At 38.5% G+C, this 16,063-nt stretch overlaps 1 protein-coding gene across 11 annotated transcripts in view; it reads right to left on the bottom strand.

The window, feature by feature from the left end:
* LOC126976252 (obscurin) overlaps positions 1-16,063 on the bottom strand; it is a 195,640-nt gene that overhangs the window by 17,459 nt on the left and 162,118 nt on the right. For all 11 annotated transcript variants that reach the window (XR_007731873.1, XM_050824484.1, XM_050824486.1 and 8 more), the window contains 13 exons: positions 15,850-15,975; positions 12,750-12,907; positions 12,003-12,124; positions 11,545-11,723; positions 10,490-10,686; positions 9,919-10,077; positions 8,103-8,347; positions 6,813-6,938; positions 5,576-5,751; positions 4,688-4,875; positions 3,431-3,656; positions 1,126-1,396; positions 345-582 (listed from right to left, as the gene is read on the bottom strand). Coding sequence is in view for 10 of the 11 variants with exons in the window: in XM_050824484.1 (XP_050680441.1) it covers positions 345-582; positions 1,126-1,396; positions 3,431-3,656; positions 4,688-4,875; positions 5,576-5,751; positions 6,813-6,938; positions 8,103-8,347; positions 9,919-10,077; positions 10,490-10,686; positions 11,545-11,723; positions 12,003-12,124; positions 12,750-12,907; positions 15,850-15,975 (2,411 nt within the window). In the remaining variant the exon portion in view is untranslated. The remainder of the gene's footprint in view (positions 1-344; positions 583-1,125; positions 1,397-3,430; positions 3,657-4,687; positions 4,876-5,575; positions 5,752-6,812; positions 6,939-8,102; positions 8,348-9,918; positions 10,078-10,489; positions 10,687-11,544; positions 11,724-12,002; positions 12,125-12,749; positions 12,908-15,849; positions 15,976-16,063) is intronic.

Genomic DNA, 16,063 nt, shown 5'->3' with positions numbered 1-16,063 from the left:
AGTAAACTGCAATCTTTTTAATATTAACATTTAGTTTAAAGGTGATTTTATAAATATTTACGGCTATTATACGTTTCCTACAGATATTCAATTATCTAGCCGTTCCCCCCCGCTTCGCTGAGCGAATTTTAAATGGAAGGAACGTTGGAATTCGAAAAATAAGTAGCCATAAACCATCTAGGATAAATTTCGCATCGAATGGTCGAGTTTCATGTCGATACGATCAGTGGTTTAGGCGTGAAAGATCCTAAACAATGATCATTTTCATATTTTTCATTATTATTATATATATTGTGAGCTCTATTAATCTACTGTTACATTGATTCTCGTGTATCAACGGGTACCTTTATGCGTGATGACTCTGCCAGCGGCTGCCAGTCTTTGTACCACTTAATCTCGGGGTAAGGTCTCCCAGTAACTCGGGCCTCGATCCTGGCAGTCTTCCGCATCAGAACCACGGACTCCTCCGGTCTTCTGATGAAGGTTGGGTACTCGGCCAGTTGGAGGCGGACTCGCTGTCTAGCTTCTCCATGCTCGTTGCTAGCCACTGCTTCGTACCAGCCTTCATCTCGTTCTAGCATTCTAGAACACAATTATAGTAAGTGGTTAATCTAGATCGTGGATATATTTAAACAACAGTGGAATTCCGAAATGTTGAAGTTGAATTCTCTACTTAAGCCCTATAGGACTGAGTTTAGAGATCGGGTGAGAAACAAGAATAAGGTGACAAATGAGCTCAGTAGCTATCTGACGGTATATTTTCACCACTGTTCGTGCTCTCACCCAACACCAGTTGGATCAGGTGAGCCCATGATATATCGAATTGGAAACAACGCGCCAGGACTTTCATCGAACTCTAACATTTAGATGGTGAAGATTTTCAGGAGTTTGCGATGATGACTGTCAGCGGCACTCCCAGTATTTGATGCGGTAGAAGCTAAAGGATGCAACTATTCACGAAGCAAATGGATTGCTTGACGTCATTAGAGTTGAAAAGGGCGGCGGCAAAGAGGAGTAGATTTTTCAAGCATAGAATAAATAGTAGGAATCTTCAGGCAGTGTTTAGATGGATGTGTAAACAGAATTTGTGATAGTTGAAAAAAAGAGTGAACAGTTAATACTTACTTGTTAATGAACAGCGTCGCCTGTCCATTCCTGGTGTAGCTGAAGTCGTACCTGCCCCCACCCTCGATCAGCTTGTCGTTAAAATAGTACGTCATCGTGGGCTTGGGGTACCCGTACACGAACCAGAATAGGTTCACGTTGTGGCCCTTCACGCCGTACTGGCTGTCGTACTCCTGGCGCAGGAACTTGGGAGCCTGCGCGTAGCCGTCGTGAGGCGGACGCTCTATGTCGAAGTCTTTCGGGAAGTACGGCGAGCTCTCCGGGCGGAAATCTACCAGAAAGTTAACTTAATTATTCTATTTAATGAACGCGATATATTGTATCCAAAATTGATAACTACAACTTTTTTGAAGAACATTTAACGACACTCTAAAACGAATGTAGTGTAAGTGGTGATTAATAACGTGCTCGAAGTATTTGACAGTTTTCTTGGTCAATGAAGCATGTTTTCGAATTGATGTTTTAAATAGGTACTAATTTTGCCCAAGACTACTGAAAAGTCCACACTACTAAGATAATACTTAAGTATGCATTGCTACTAAACGTCTACTACTATTATTAACTAGGTAACTAACTTCCATCATTGTTCGGGCTGTGCGCTATGTTAAGTATATTTGAGGCGCTACTATTTGCGTGAGGCTTATTTTAGAGCCGAGAGTGTAATGATCAAGACACAAGCGCACCATATCAGATTTTTCAATAGACTTGTAAGAAAAACAAATTGTAATTAACTACACAGTGAAAACAATAACAAATATTTAAAAAAATGCTGAGGTTGTTCCTCAGAACTCAATTGGAAAAGATTCATAAACATGAGTGTTTTAATGTTAATTACCTAACTATAGGCGTCAAATAAACTCATTTGCAAAGATTTTAATTTTCTCCGTCGTGTTGTTGTTTTAAGTGTTGTTTTGCATAAAAAAGTTTTTCCAATTTCAAATTTATGACATAGTCAGAATTTAACAAAAATTGCAGTTAATTGCTTATCGTGGCGGGAATCTTTGATAGTTCGTATCGTAAATCGTTCGTAACTCTAAGTCATTTTTAGATAATTTATATTAATAATTTATTTAGCGATATCTCTAAAATGGTTGATATAACTGCGAGCACAAATTTAGCGCTACTTGAGGAAGGGTGTAGTCAATGTTATATGTCCCAGAGGCTAATTAATGTAAGTAGTTCGACTGTCCAGATCTTGCCGAGGCAAAGATATAAAGAGACTGATTCCGTTAGCAAAGGTCCTGGGTCTGGAAGTAAACTATACACAAAAGCTCAAGATGACCGAATCCTGGTGACCTATGTTTATAATAATCCTACTAATATTATAAATGTGAAAGTTTGTATGTCTGGATGTATGTTTGAACTTCTTTAACGCAAAAACTACTGAATAGATTTTGATGAAACTTTACAATAATATAGCTTACACACCAGAATAACAAATCGGCTATAATTTATAAAACTTTAGTGTGAATTATACAAAATATAAAAGAAGTGTGATTGTTACTAATGAATACAACTAGCGCCATCTCTTATCAACTAGCAAGCAAAAGATCAATACAATTTATATGGCAAAACAACGTTTGCCGGGTCAGTTAGTTTTAGATAATTTATACGTCTAGATAGAGTCTCTCGCTGTTAGACAACCGCTAACAACTAGCCTGGTATAATACTTTAGTGTGCGTGGCAAATCGCGAGTGTAAAACGTAGCTTCGTTTTACACTCGCGATTTGTGTGACACTTTGTGTTAGTGCATTGCTCAAAATAGAGGTTAGTTCTAAACTCAATTTTTGGTCGATTTTTTCACAGCTTTTATAGTCTATCTAGACGCTAAATGATCTTATTTTTCAGTTACTTATATCACAAATCAAAAAAATGTTGTCTCAAAAATGTTTCTTACCAAATTGATTCCTTTGGAATTTTTTTTATGAGAGATACCTACTTATGTCAGAATTTTATTTTGATTTTTTATGTGTTATATGCAACATTGCTCAAAATAGAGGTTTAGCTGTGTAATGAACTTCCTTGTGCGGTGTTTCCGGTACGATACGAAATGGGTACCTTCAAAAAAAGCGCGTACATTTAAAGGCCGGCAACGCTCCTGTAATTCCTCTCGTGTTGCAAGAAAATGTGGGCGGCCGTGATCATTTAAGACAAGGTGACCCGTACGCTCCTTTGTCCTCCTTTTCCATTAAAAGAGTAAAAAAATAACAATAGGTCGATTTTTTTCAAAATTTTCACAGCTGTCATAGTGTTTCTAGACGTATAAATGATCTTAGAAAATAATATAGAAGACTTATATACGTGCCTATGCCGGGTGATAGGTAGGGTATGAACTTGGGCGGGTCAGGCTCCAGTTTGGCGCGGTGCGTGACAGCGTACGGCGAGGGATCGCTCACGCCCAACTTGTTCTCGACGCGCACGCGGAACTTGTAGTCGCGGAACGGCTCCAGGTTGCGGATGTCGCACACACACGAGCGAAGCCCCGCGCGGGCTGTGAACCAGTCACCGTCCGGCACCTCACACATCTCCACCTGAACCACACGTCGCATCATTCACTTCAAACTTACGGATCGTAAACGTAAAAAGAACACTAGTCTACTTAGCCGGATGCCGGCTAGATTATGGGTACCACAACGGCGCCTATTTCTGCCGTGAAGCAGTCATGTGTAAACATTACTGTGTATCGGTCTGAAGGGCGCCGTAGCTAGTGAAATTACTGGGAAATGAGGCTTGACATCTTATGTCTCAAGGTTACGTGCGCAGTTGTAGTGCCGCTCAGAATTTTCGGGATTTTCAATAATCTTGAACGACACTAAATTGTAATGAGCAGGGCGTATCAATTACCATCAGTTGAACGTCGTGCTCGTCTCGTCCTTTATTTTCATAAAAAAAGTATGTGATGTTTTGATAAATTGACAGATAAAAAGCTATAATCTTATAAAAAAAACAGAGATAGCTGAAATCTACTACGTTTTAACTGTTTGCTTTTAAACTTAGCCGGATTATACTTTGTCGCCATATTGTAATTAATATTTCAAACTTATATCAAATCTCACTGCACGTTTCATACTAAACTAAATTTCAATTTTTACTCAGGAAGTCCGGCCTCTTTTTACGATTATTTACATCCTCTTTGGCACTGGCAATCAACCTGCGCAGTAACGTTATATTGTCCAAATTGGCAGTCAAATAAACGGTATGGACCCTTCCATACCGTTTATTTGACCCTTTCATACCGTAATATATAGGGAACGGTATCCCTATACCGTTCCCTATATATTATTATACTCTTTGGGATACCGTATAACGTTCTTATTGTTTTTGGCAGCCCGCGTTATTTTTGCTTCTAAAGTAGTAGTAGTTCTAGTAAATTTCAAAATCAATTTATTTATGTCCTATAACTCCTAATTAAATAAATAACTAGAAGTTATTAGCACAACAGATAAACTTATATCTCGCGCATGAAGTCGGGTAAATATGGTAATTTGAAGTTCGACTTAAGTATGCTTAGTACAATACGAAAAATGAATGAGGTGGTCGTTGAAATTCGTTGTAATCTCACCTGGTAGGTGACCGGGAAGCGTGCCCGATGCGGAATCGATGGTTTCCATGACAGGGTGAGGTGTCGGTCTGCCATGCGCGATATGATGGGCTTGTCAGCCAGCGGCATGGGTATGCCAGTCGCTTTCATCTTGTCAAAGTCCGAGTACTGCTCCGAAAGTGGCTTCTTGCCCGTCTGTGGCTCTAAGGCTGAAATTATTTAAAATCTCATTATGATGTTTTTATTTGACACCAAACTTATTATGGGGCCCTCAGACTAATGTGTGCTACATACGCAGTAAAAAAAGTTACCCTAACAGACATTAAAACTGCAAGATTGGTCTATTACCCATAGTTACTTCGCTGCATTATGTCATATGGTATATTATTATGATGGTAAGTAATAAATACTACTGATATTGATTTTGTTTTTTTACTAGATAAAATAGCTGTTAGGGCAATTAATGTTATGTGACCAAGAGAGTAGCTTAGATCTAAATTTAAGGATTTTAATATTATGACTTAAGTTTTCAACCTTTTATTATATGGAAAATTTAGGATATTTTATTCATAATAATGTCATTATTATTTATCAGCAATTGCGTTAGATTTTATAATAAGCTTTCTGAAAACATAATATATATATTAATCATATATTTGATAACACATAAAAAAGAATTGTTAGATAGAGATTTTTACCTTTCCCTTTTTAGGACTCGGAGGCTGAGAATTCTTCCCCAGATCAAGTGATCCTAATCAAAGGCTAACTCTAAAGAGAGGATTAGTGGATTTCTGTGGGATTTCAAATCCTCCTAGATAGTGAATTATTTATTTATTTAGAGTGGAGCTCAATGTTCAAATATAGATAATATAATGCATGCGAAATAAGTAATACAAAATATGTTCATACTATCATAAGTAAGCGATGCACTGCATGCGTCCTCTCCGTGCGGGTTCGATATCCGACAGGTGTAAGTACCCACGTCTGTGGGGTCCACCTGGGAGATAGTCAGCCGCAGTAGTCCAGTGCTCTCCTCATCCATGCGGATGCGATCACAAGGGAAGAGCTTCTCGTCGTTACGGTACCTGAAAATAAGATAATATATATTTTACGACTCGAAGGACCAATAAAATTACAACTTATATTATCTATATATACACACGTATAGGGTCATAATAAGGGCCTGATATAGGAGATCCATCGTACAAACGTTCCAAAACCATGGCAGATAATAATCTTTTTTGTGATATCAAATACATAATAGCTAGAAATAAAATTAAAATATTATGTTATACTAATATTAGAAAACTGATAGTGATTGCTGATATTCATGTTATTGTTGACTGATGCTGCGAGGCATCTTATTAACAGTGACTGATTACCGCTCTGAGTGTGTATACGAGTGGGAGGCTCCTATACAGGATGCCGGCTAGATTATGGGTACTGCAACGGCGCCTATTGCTGCCGTAAAGCAGTAATGTGTAAACATTACTGTATTTCGGTCTGAAGGTTGCCGTAGCTAGTGAAGTTACTGGGCAAATGAGATTTCACATGTCTCAAGGAGACGAGCACAGTTGTAGTGTCGCTCAGAATTTTTGGGGTTTTTCAAGAATCCTGAGCGGCACTGCATTGTAATGGGCAGGGCGTATCAATTACCATCAGCTGAACATCCTGTTCGTCTCGTTCCTTATTGTCATAAAAAAAAAATCATCAAGTTATAATCCCCGCAAGTTAAGGAAAGGACAGACCGCCATCTTCAGACAGCCGGACAGAAACTTACAATCAATACTAAGTAAATACATTTTTAATTTTGTTTAATACCCGTTTTCAGGGGGACTGCGTGATCATGATGTGATCACGTGATCTGGAAAGGTCTCGAAACGTCGGCTTAGTTAAAATAATAATAAAAATGTAACTTTTACTCCAAATCTAATGAAAAACAATGTTAGTATTATACACGTTTTTCTTCTTTAAAAAGTGTTTAATCTAAATGTGTAACACTCGCGTAAATCAAAGAAAATAACTAAATACATTTTGTTAAATGACAGCAGCGTGGTCACGTCAATTACCAAGTTAATTTACCAAGTTTCCATCTATATTCGAACGCGCGGGGTTCACACAAGTGATCATCTAGTTCATAGCTCACCATTGCACGCTAGGTTGCGGCGCTCCGGTGACACAGGCCGTAAACTTGGCGCTCAGACCACGGAACACTTCCACGTCACCTATTTTCTTCAAGAATGACGGCGGTTCTGCTTTCTCCCGGCGCCCGCTGCAAACACAGCACATACTTTTGTAGATAGCTTATTTATTTGTTTTGTAACGACTCAATATAAGCTGATACAGCTATTCAGACCAATCAGAACGTAAGTATTAAGATATTACAAAATTTTACTTCTATGATTTCTTTATACTGATGGTTAAATTTACTGTTTTCTGCCTATAAAATTATCTATTAAAACGACAAAAGTGATCTTGTAAAATTTCTAACTTTATACTATTTGTGGTACTTTATGACCGCAATATTCTTGTTTTAGTAGTCCAATGGCTGTATTTATGTATTTCGTCGCAAAGTGATGGCTGGTCCATGTGGCATACCTACACATGAAAGAGCGCTGCTTGGGGTGGCTGGTAGATAGTTTAATCGCGAATTCCTTCGCATTGTTCATTAAGTTTTTAATTATTTCTTAAAACTATTTACTTTATCATATTCACAGAGAATATGCCTACGTGATTTGAGTTTTTTTTTATAATTTATGTGTAATTTTCATATTATAATATACTAAAGTTGTATATATTTGGTGATTTATAACAATTCTATTTCTTTTTATGGAATAGTAGGTCAAACGAGCGTACGGGTCACCTGGTGTTAAGTGATCACCGTCGCCCACATTCTCTTGCAACACCAGAGGAATCACAAGAGCGTTGCCGGCCTTTAAGGTAGAAATGTTTAATGAAAATTTATTTTTTACCTCCTGAGAATGTTAGAAATATATAAAGTACGCGCTTTTTTTTTGAAGATACCCATGTCGTATCGTCCCGGAAACACCGCACAAGGAAGCTCATTCCACAGCTTTGTAGTACGAGGGAGAAAGCTCCTTGAAAACCGCACTGTGGAGGACCGCCACACATCCAGATGGTGGGGATGATATCCTAACTTGTGGCGTGTCGTGCGAAGGTGGAATTCGGCGGCAGGAATCAGGTGAAATAGCTCTTCGGAACACTCCCCGTGATAAATGCTTCTATCGATAATCGTTCTATATATTATTTTGATTTATTTACAGCTTCTTGTCACTTCTCATATAGCTAAACTTTTCCAAAAAAGCATAAAATTGATAGTTTCCACTTATATAACTTTTTTTTATAACTTATTAATTATTTAACGTACACAGTGAGTGCCACCTATTTTTTTTCATTCCAAGCATGTGACACTTACATCTTATCAACAACTTCTAGGGCGGCTTCACACTCGGCCGAGCCCTCCTTGTTAGTGGCCACACATTTGTACTGGCCCGCATCCTCTACGCCAATGTCCCGGACGTACAGGCAGCATGTATCGCCGTCTCGTTTCAGCGTGTACTTGTTAGAGGGGGACAGTTGTGCTCCGTTCTTGTACCACGTGATATCTGGTGCGGGGATGCCACTAACACGGGCGGGGAACTTAGCGTCAAATGTTGGCAACTGAAACATTAATTACAATGTAGGTACACATATTTATTTATTTACTAGCTGACCCGACAGACGTTGTTCTGTTCACAAAATTAACTTTATTTTTTACCTCATGAGAATGTTAGAAATATATAAATTCTAATTAGTTATTCATTTTAAACTATTATTTCAATATGATTTCTAAACGACGCGCGACAGAGGACACATTAAAGGAAAAACAAAATATTTGTTTTTATTTAATTCCGAGCATTTTAATATTTATTCACCTTTTTAACCTTCTCTGGACTTCCACAAATAATTCAAGACCAAAATTAGCCAAATCGGTCCAGCCGTTCTCGAACTTTAGCGAGACTAACGAAAAGCAATTCATTTTTATATATATAGATTGTTTCACAAAAAGTACTTATTCTAATTAAAAACAAATAGATGTAATCAATAAAGTACCTATCTACAAAAAAGTTTTAGCATCTGGAGCCGATCAAGTATTTTTATTTATTTATAACACTAACACTATTGCAATATTATATTTTGTTCTTACTAGCGTAACTTTTTAATGGCCTTAGTGCTAAACGCAACACCCAGTTATTTTAATATATTATTGTATACTACTTAATTCTAAAAACAAACAGACAGGAATGAAATTCGTTTATTGAAAATGCAAAACTTGTTAAATAGACGAATCTAATAGAAAACGCAGAAAAAATAAAATATTACTTTCCACTGAAATACATAGATGTATAACAAAATTATATGAACAAGAGTTTAAATACAATATAACGGTTGTGGGATTATTATTAAGAATTCTAAGTTGGCTAACAAGCCTTTTTTTTATGGAATAGGAGGACACACGAGCGTACGGGTCACCTGGTGTTAAGTGATCACCGCCGCCCACATTCTATTGCAACACCAGAGGAATCACAGGAGCGTTGCCGGCCTTTAAGGAAGGGGTATGCGCTTTTTTTGAAGGTACCTATGTCGTATCGTCGCGGAAACACCTCACAAGGAAGCTCATTCCACAGCTTTGTAGTACGTGGAAGAAAGCTCCATGAAAACCGCACTGTGAAGGACCGCCACACATTAAGCTGGTGAGGATGATATCCTAACTTGTAGCGTGTCGTGCGAAGGTGCAGTAGCCTCCAACTTTAGTTCTCCTACTTTTATTCTAAGCTGGAGTTTTAAAGAAGATTATCTCCTTCCAGTGACCGTTAGCCGGCGTTGTTTTTTTTAATAATATTGACACACTATTGCACAAATTATTTTGCCTCAAACTAGGCATAGCTTGTTCTAAGGGCTCAAAAGACAGCGAAATATTTAATACTACATACATATAAATTCATTTATTCACCATATAAATGTTTGCGCCTACCGGGATTCGAAACCGGGACCTCTAGCTATGAGAGCAGGGTCACTAACGGTTTTATGGGTCGTCAAGTGATATCACGATCCTGATCACGTGAAAAATGTATTTTTCTTAAAACCCTGACAAGGTGTTTGCATCATTTGAAAATTGCAAATGAGTGTATAGAGCCGTGAAAATTATAATATTATTCAGGATTTAAAAGTTCACCTTCGTGAAACAGTACCTGCTGCAAGTCTGTGAATTTCTGCGTGAAGACAGGCGGCTGGTAGATCTTCCTCACATTCAGTTTGCCCTCCGTGCCGTCCTCGCCCAGAGGGTTCGTGATCCGCACGGAGTACACGCCCGCGTCACTCACCTGCGCCGGGTTGATCTCCAGACCCACCTGGCACATTGGCAAATTGAACTTATTTATTCCAGGAAAGACAGCGGAAAAGAGATGAAAGCGTATATTCTTATTGTTATAATCGCTTTACACATAGATAACTTATACGTCTAACCTATCCTCCTCCATCCTCTTGCTTCTAGAAAACCGATGAAAAAAAGACCAGGTTTTGTGTGCGTGACAAGCTGCGTCTTACAGTCACTTCGTGTTATGTTATATTGCTCAAAATAAAAGTAAATTGTCAACATCACTTTTATCATTTTTTGACGTTTTTACAGCTGTCACAGTCTATCAAGACGTATAAATGATCTAAGATATTCCGCGGTAATTTTTCTTTTAGTTGCATGAGCCTGAAGTTAAACACCAGGTTCCAAAAAATATTCTTAATGATAAACAAGCTGCCAATCCTCACCCTTTTTCCATCACAAGTGACCAGCACTCTGTTGCTGGGCTTCAGTTCCCTGCCATCCTTGCTCCAGGATACCTGCGGCACCGGGTTACCCACGAAGGGTACCCCCATCGAGATGGGTTGACCTTCTTCCGCGGTGGTGTCGCGCAGGGTGCCCGTGAACTGAGGACGCTCTTGTGGACTCGAGTCATCTGTACGACCTGAAGGGAATGTCGACAATTACTAGCTGATCCGTTCCCGATAAGTAAACCATGTTCTAGTAAACTGACGACATAAAAATATCTCCCAACCTTAATTGTAATTATTCATGGAACAGGTATATTTTAACCTCAAGCAAGGAGGAGATTTTTTTTTATTTGAGAGGGGGCAAATGGGCAAGAGGCTCACGGGATGGGGAGAGGTGAGGCAGCCACCCATTGACATCCGCAACAACAGGTGTGTCAAGAAATGCGTTGCCGGTGGGAGTATACTTTTTTCTTGAAGGTCCCTAAGTTGTATCTGTTCGGGAAGACCGCTGCCGGTAGTTGATTCCACAAAGTGGCTGTGCGAGGCAAGAAATTTCGAACAGATTTCGGCAGATTTACATAAAACTGAAGCAAAAAAACCCAACGAACAGTTTACTCAACTTACTAACCTACTTAAATATATAAGATATTTTGTTGTACTTTTTTATGTATTGTTATAATATTTCTATCATCTAGCAAATATACTCCCTCAATATCAGACTGCTTAGCAGTAGCAAACAAGTTGTTCCAAAAAATAGCCAACATAAAAAAATTACGCTGAAACTGTCACTGGACTAAGTGGTAAACAATTATTTTCAGATTGGGAATGGAGCGACCGCCTTCAGGCTGTTAAATAATGGGTTTTAATGTACGATTTTACATTGTACCCATATTTTTATTAAAAAAACCGCTGAGTTTCTTGCGCCTGCTCTTCTCAGGTATGAGGCATATATTTTCGAATGCGTGGTAGTTTTTGACTTTCACAAAGTGATATTATCCTATTTTGAATAAAAATATTTGAATTTAAAACAAATAAGACTAATATGTACGTACTGGCTACATTAAGGTCAGCGGTGCTGGTAGTCTGTCCCCGCTCATTGCTCGCCACGACGTCGTATTTTCCCGCGTCGGCCACACTCGCCTCACTCAGCAGCAGGGCGTGGGTACCGTCCGGTTGTGACACGATCCGGATGCGCTCACCGTCCGGTACCACCTCCTTACCATCGTGTGTCCTGGATGTAACCATTAAGACTTAGAAACTCTGGTTATAAAGACTAGATTTATTATCCGTCGCCTATTTGATCAAGGGCAGAAAAGTCCTTGAATGGCGACCGCGTACAGGAAGACGCAGTTTCCCCCTACAAGATCTAGACCGAAAATCTGGTCAAGATCGCCGGAATACGTTGGATGAGTGCAGCGCAGGACCGATCGTCGTGGAGATTTTTGGGGGATGCTTTTGTCCAATAGTGGACGTCTTTCGGCTGATGATGATGATTTGATGATTGACTCACCATTGAATGGTAGGTGGTGGGTGACCCAGCACCTTAACTTCCAGTTTGACCGGGAAGCCCTCGATAACCTTAGCCGGTACCAGTTCTGCCAAGAACGCTGGTTTGCGTTCCTTTTGACCCACCTGCACATAGCAATATTATTATTTCACTACTTATATGACGTTAGGGAAAAAATAAAAGTGAATTTTTATGAAGCACACGTATAACAACATAATTTGTATAACTACGCGAAGTTAAAAATCGATTACACATATTTTATATTGATATAGATATCATTTAGTATGTTTACAAATAGGTGGAAAGTATAATATTTTAATTATTTAAGAGATTTATTTGTTTATGTTGCAGTTCGAACGGAAATTTTATTAGCCATTAAATATTTAAGGTGATTGTAATAACATAATATTTGAACGTGAAATTTTTATCGATAAAATCCAACTGGTTTCAATGAAAAATACGATTTAAAGTGAGTAACGAGATGTAAATTGAATTACACAAATTAAAGTAACCAAGATTTATGAACGATGCGGGACTTGAACAAGCGACCTCACGCGTTCCGTCCGAGCGCTCTGACCAACTGAGCCAACCGTTCGAGTGACGTGTGGATCGTAAATCTTGGTATAGTCTTGCTCAACTCTCAGGTTGTGGCATTGTTCAAAAATTTTGGTTACAAAATTTAATTTGTTTAAGTAATCCCAGAAGTGAGGACTTTGAAAATAACAAATGGTTTTAAATTAAAATAGTTACCTCCACGTGTGCCTTGGACTGTGCCTCCCCCAGTTTGTTGGCGAGGGTGAGAGAGTAGTGGCCGGCATCCTCGGGCCTGCAGCTGTCGATGGTGAGTCCTATGAGGCCGCCCGGCTGGTTTATGAAGTTCACCGCCTGGCTGGGTCTCACTGGCAGACCTAGAAAACAACATCAATTTATTTTAATCTTTTATGGAGGAGGCTCCTTTGCACAGGATGCCGGCTAAATTATGGGTATCACAACGGCCCCTTTTTCTGCCGTGAAGCAGTAATTCAAATTAAAATATTTTTTTCAAAATAGGAAGTGACATCACTTATTTAAAGTCAAAAAACTACCACCCATTCCAAAATGAATGCCTCCTATACCTGAGAAGAATGGGCGCAACAAACTCAGCGGGCTTTTTTTTTCATCAAAAATATGTTTTACAATTAAAGTAACATTTACAAAGTAACAGAGTAACATTGTACAATTAAACTTATTATTTAATAGCCTGAGGGCGGTCGCTCCATTCCCAATCTGAGGTATCATTAAGAAAGTCATTTATGTTATAGTAACCTTTACCACACAAACGTTTTTTAACAATTCTTTTGAATAACGCAATACTTTTGTTTCGAACATTTTCTGGGATCCTGTTGTAAAATCATATACATCGCCCCACAAAAGACTTGCTAACTCGACTTAGCCAAGTAGTAGGCATTATACAAGAATATAGTGAGAAGCAACAGTCAAGATGTTAATTTCATTGAATATTGATATCAATGATTCCTTAGGGCCTAGGTTATAAATAGCGCGAACAGCCCTCTTCTGCAGCACAAATATTGTATTAATATCGGCAGCGCTGCCCCACAGCAATATACCACAGGACATCATACTATGGAAGTAACTAAAGTATACAAGTCGCGCCATATCTATGCCAGTTAATTGTCTAATCTTTTTAACCGCGTATGCTGCAGAACTAAGTCTGTTCGCCAATCCTTCAATATGGGGGCCTCATTGTAATTTGGAATCCAGAGTAATGTGTTAACATTACTGCATTACGTCTGAAGGGCGATATAGGTAGTGAAATTACTGGGCAAATGAGACTTAACATCTTGTCTCAAGGTGACGAGCGCATTTGTAGTCACTCAGAATTTTTGGGATTTTCAAGAATCCTGAGTGGCACTACATTGTAATGAGCAAGGCGTATCAGTTACGATCAACTGAACGTCCTGCTCGTCTCGTCCCTTATTTTCATAAAAAATATTGGCGTTGCGTAGAGACGTCGCTTCATTGTGTGTCGCATGCATCGCATGATACGCCACAAATTATGATACCATTCCCAATATCTAGATGTGTGGCGGTCCTCCACAGGTCCTGCGGTTTTCAAGGAGCTTTCTTCCTCGTACTACAAAGCTGTGGAATAAACTTCCTTGTGCGTTGTTTCCACGACGATACGACATGGGTATCGCTCCTGCATGGGCCGGCAACGCTCCTGTGATTTTTCTGGTGTTGCAAGAGAATGTGAGCGGCGGTGATCACTTGACATCAGGTGACCCGTACGCTCGTGTGTCTTCCACTTCCATAAAAACAACATTTATAACACTGTTTCAAATATCTTTATTAAATAGCGTTAATTCAATTATTCAGGGAAAAACTTTTTTTTTAATGAGAAATATTAAAAATAGAATTTATAGTCATAAATAATTAAAGCGATTATTGAATTCGATACAATAGGAACTGAAAAATAAAGGACGAAGAACGACTGTGTTATTGTTAAACTAACATCTCCTTTGCAATCTTCATTACAAGTTAATCTTAGATAATTATACATCTAGATAGAGCATCTTGCTGCTAGACAACCAATGAAAACAGACCAGAGGGCTTACCATCAACTTTCAATAAGCGATGCGATTCCGATGCAGTTTAGTTTAGGTCTAAACTGAATCACTAAAATTCGTACCATGAAGTGCATTTTACTGAATGGCGTTTGGATAGCTTATGAAGAATGAACGAAAGAAATTTGTCTGTGGTCTGCGGTGTGAGAAAGAGTTCGTTCGAGTGACGCTCTACAGTCGTTGCATAAGTTTGTCTCTCTTACACGAACCATATGCGTTGCGTTTCGAAACCTAAAATGATATCATTTTAGCGGTTTATTGCATAGAAAATACTTAAAATACATTTTAATATTGCGCTTTATATCTTCAAATTATAAACCATTAAGCCCTTTTTTTGTACTTATTAAATAATAGTAATATAAATAAATATAGTTCTTAGAATTACAAATTAAATGTTTGCTTAGGTGTTTTGTAAAAATAACAAGTTATGAACGCACCCCTATTGATGTTTGATTTGACAGGACCACAGAGTACATTATTTTTAATTCGTTCTTGCGAACAGGCTATAGTCCGGGCCCATACTGCCTCGTCTTTAGTATTTTAATTTTTCGTATTTATTTTCAGTATTTTGTTTCACAAAAAGGTCCAATAAAGTGTTCTCATCTCATCTTTCATCAATAAAATGTTCCTTTTCTGTATGTTTTCACTATTTTTTAAAAGTTATTAACAACACGATTCTTTTTCCTCAAAGGAAGTAGGAACTTTTTTCGAATCGCTCACTTTGACACATAAGCTATCCAGTTTAGGTTGAAATATCACCTCATGATACGAATGAGTGAACGAACTAAATCAGTTTGCGATTCAAGTGATACCATTTGTGACATTCAATTGACATCATTGCGATTTTATCAGTTGATTTGACGTCAACCTAAATTAGATAGCTCTAATCACTTCATGGTACGAAATAGCAAAGCAGTTCATGTTAGGTTGTCAATTGAATCGCAATAAGAGTTCATGGTAGGCCGGCAGGTTTGTTACTTTAGTGTGCGTGAGAAGCTACGTCTTACACTCGCGATTTGTTTGTCAATTTGTATTAATTTGCGTGCATTGCTCAAAATAACTGTCAACCTTATTTTTTTCCGATGTTTTCACAGCTGCCACAGTATAAATGATCTCAGAAATCAACGAATTTACGCAGAAATTTTCTCTATGTCGGTTACATATAATGTTGGTCCTGATTTTTTTCCGATGATTCTAGCTAATCTTATAATAAATCTACAGCTTACCATCCTTGAACCACTTGACTTCTGGCGCGGGGAAGGCCATTACCCTAGCTTCCAGCTTGATGGGCTGGCCCACCACAACCTTCACGTCCTCCAGTTCCTGACTGAACGACGGCTTGCGAGGTGTGGCTGAAATATAATAATAAGCCTTTATTTACTTTTCATGACATTAAATATATATGTATAAAAACTTTGTTTAGGTAGTAGGTATTTCAGA

The sequence above is a fragment of the Leptidea sinapis genome, chromosome 40 (assembly GCF_905404315.1).
Source record: "Leptidea sinapis chromosome 40, ilLepSina1.1, whole genome shotgun sequence".
Lineage (NCBI taxonomy): Eukaryota > Metazoa > Arthropoda > Insecta > Lepidoptera > Pieridae > Leptidea > Leptidea sinapis.
Note: the sequence above shows the minus strand (reverse complement) of the source record. Positions and strands in the feature narration are given on the sequence as shown.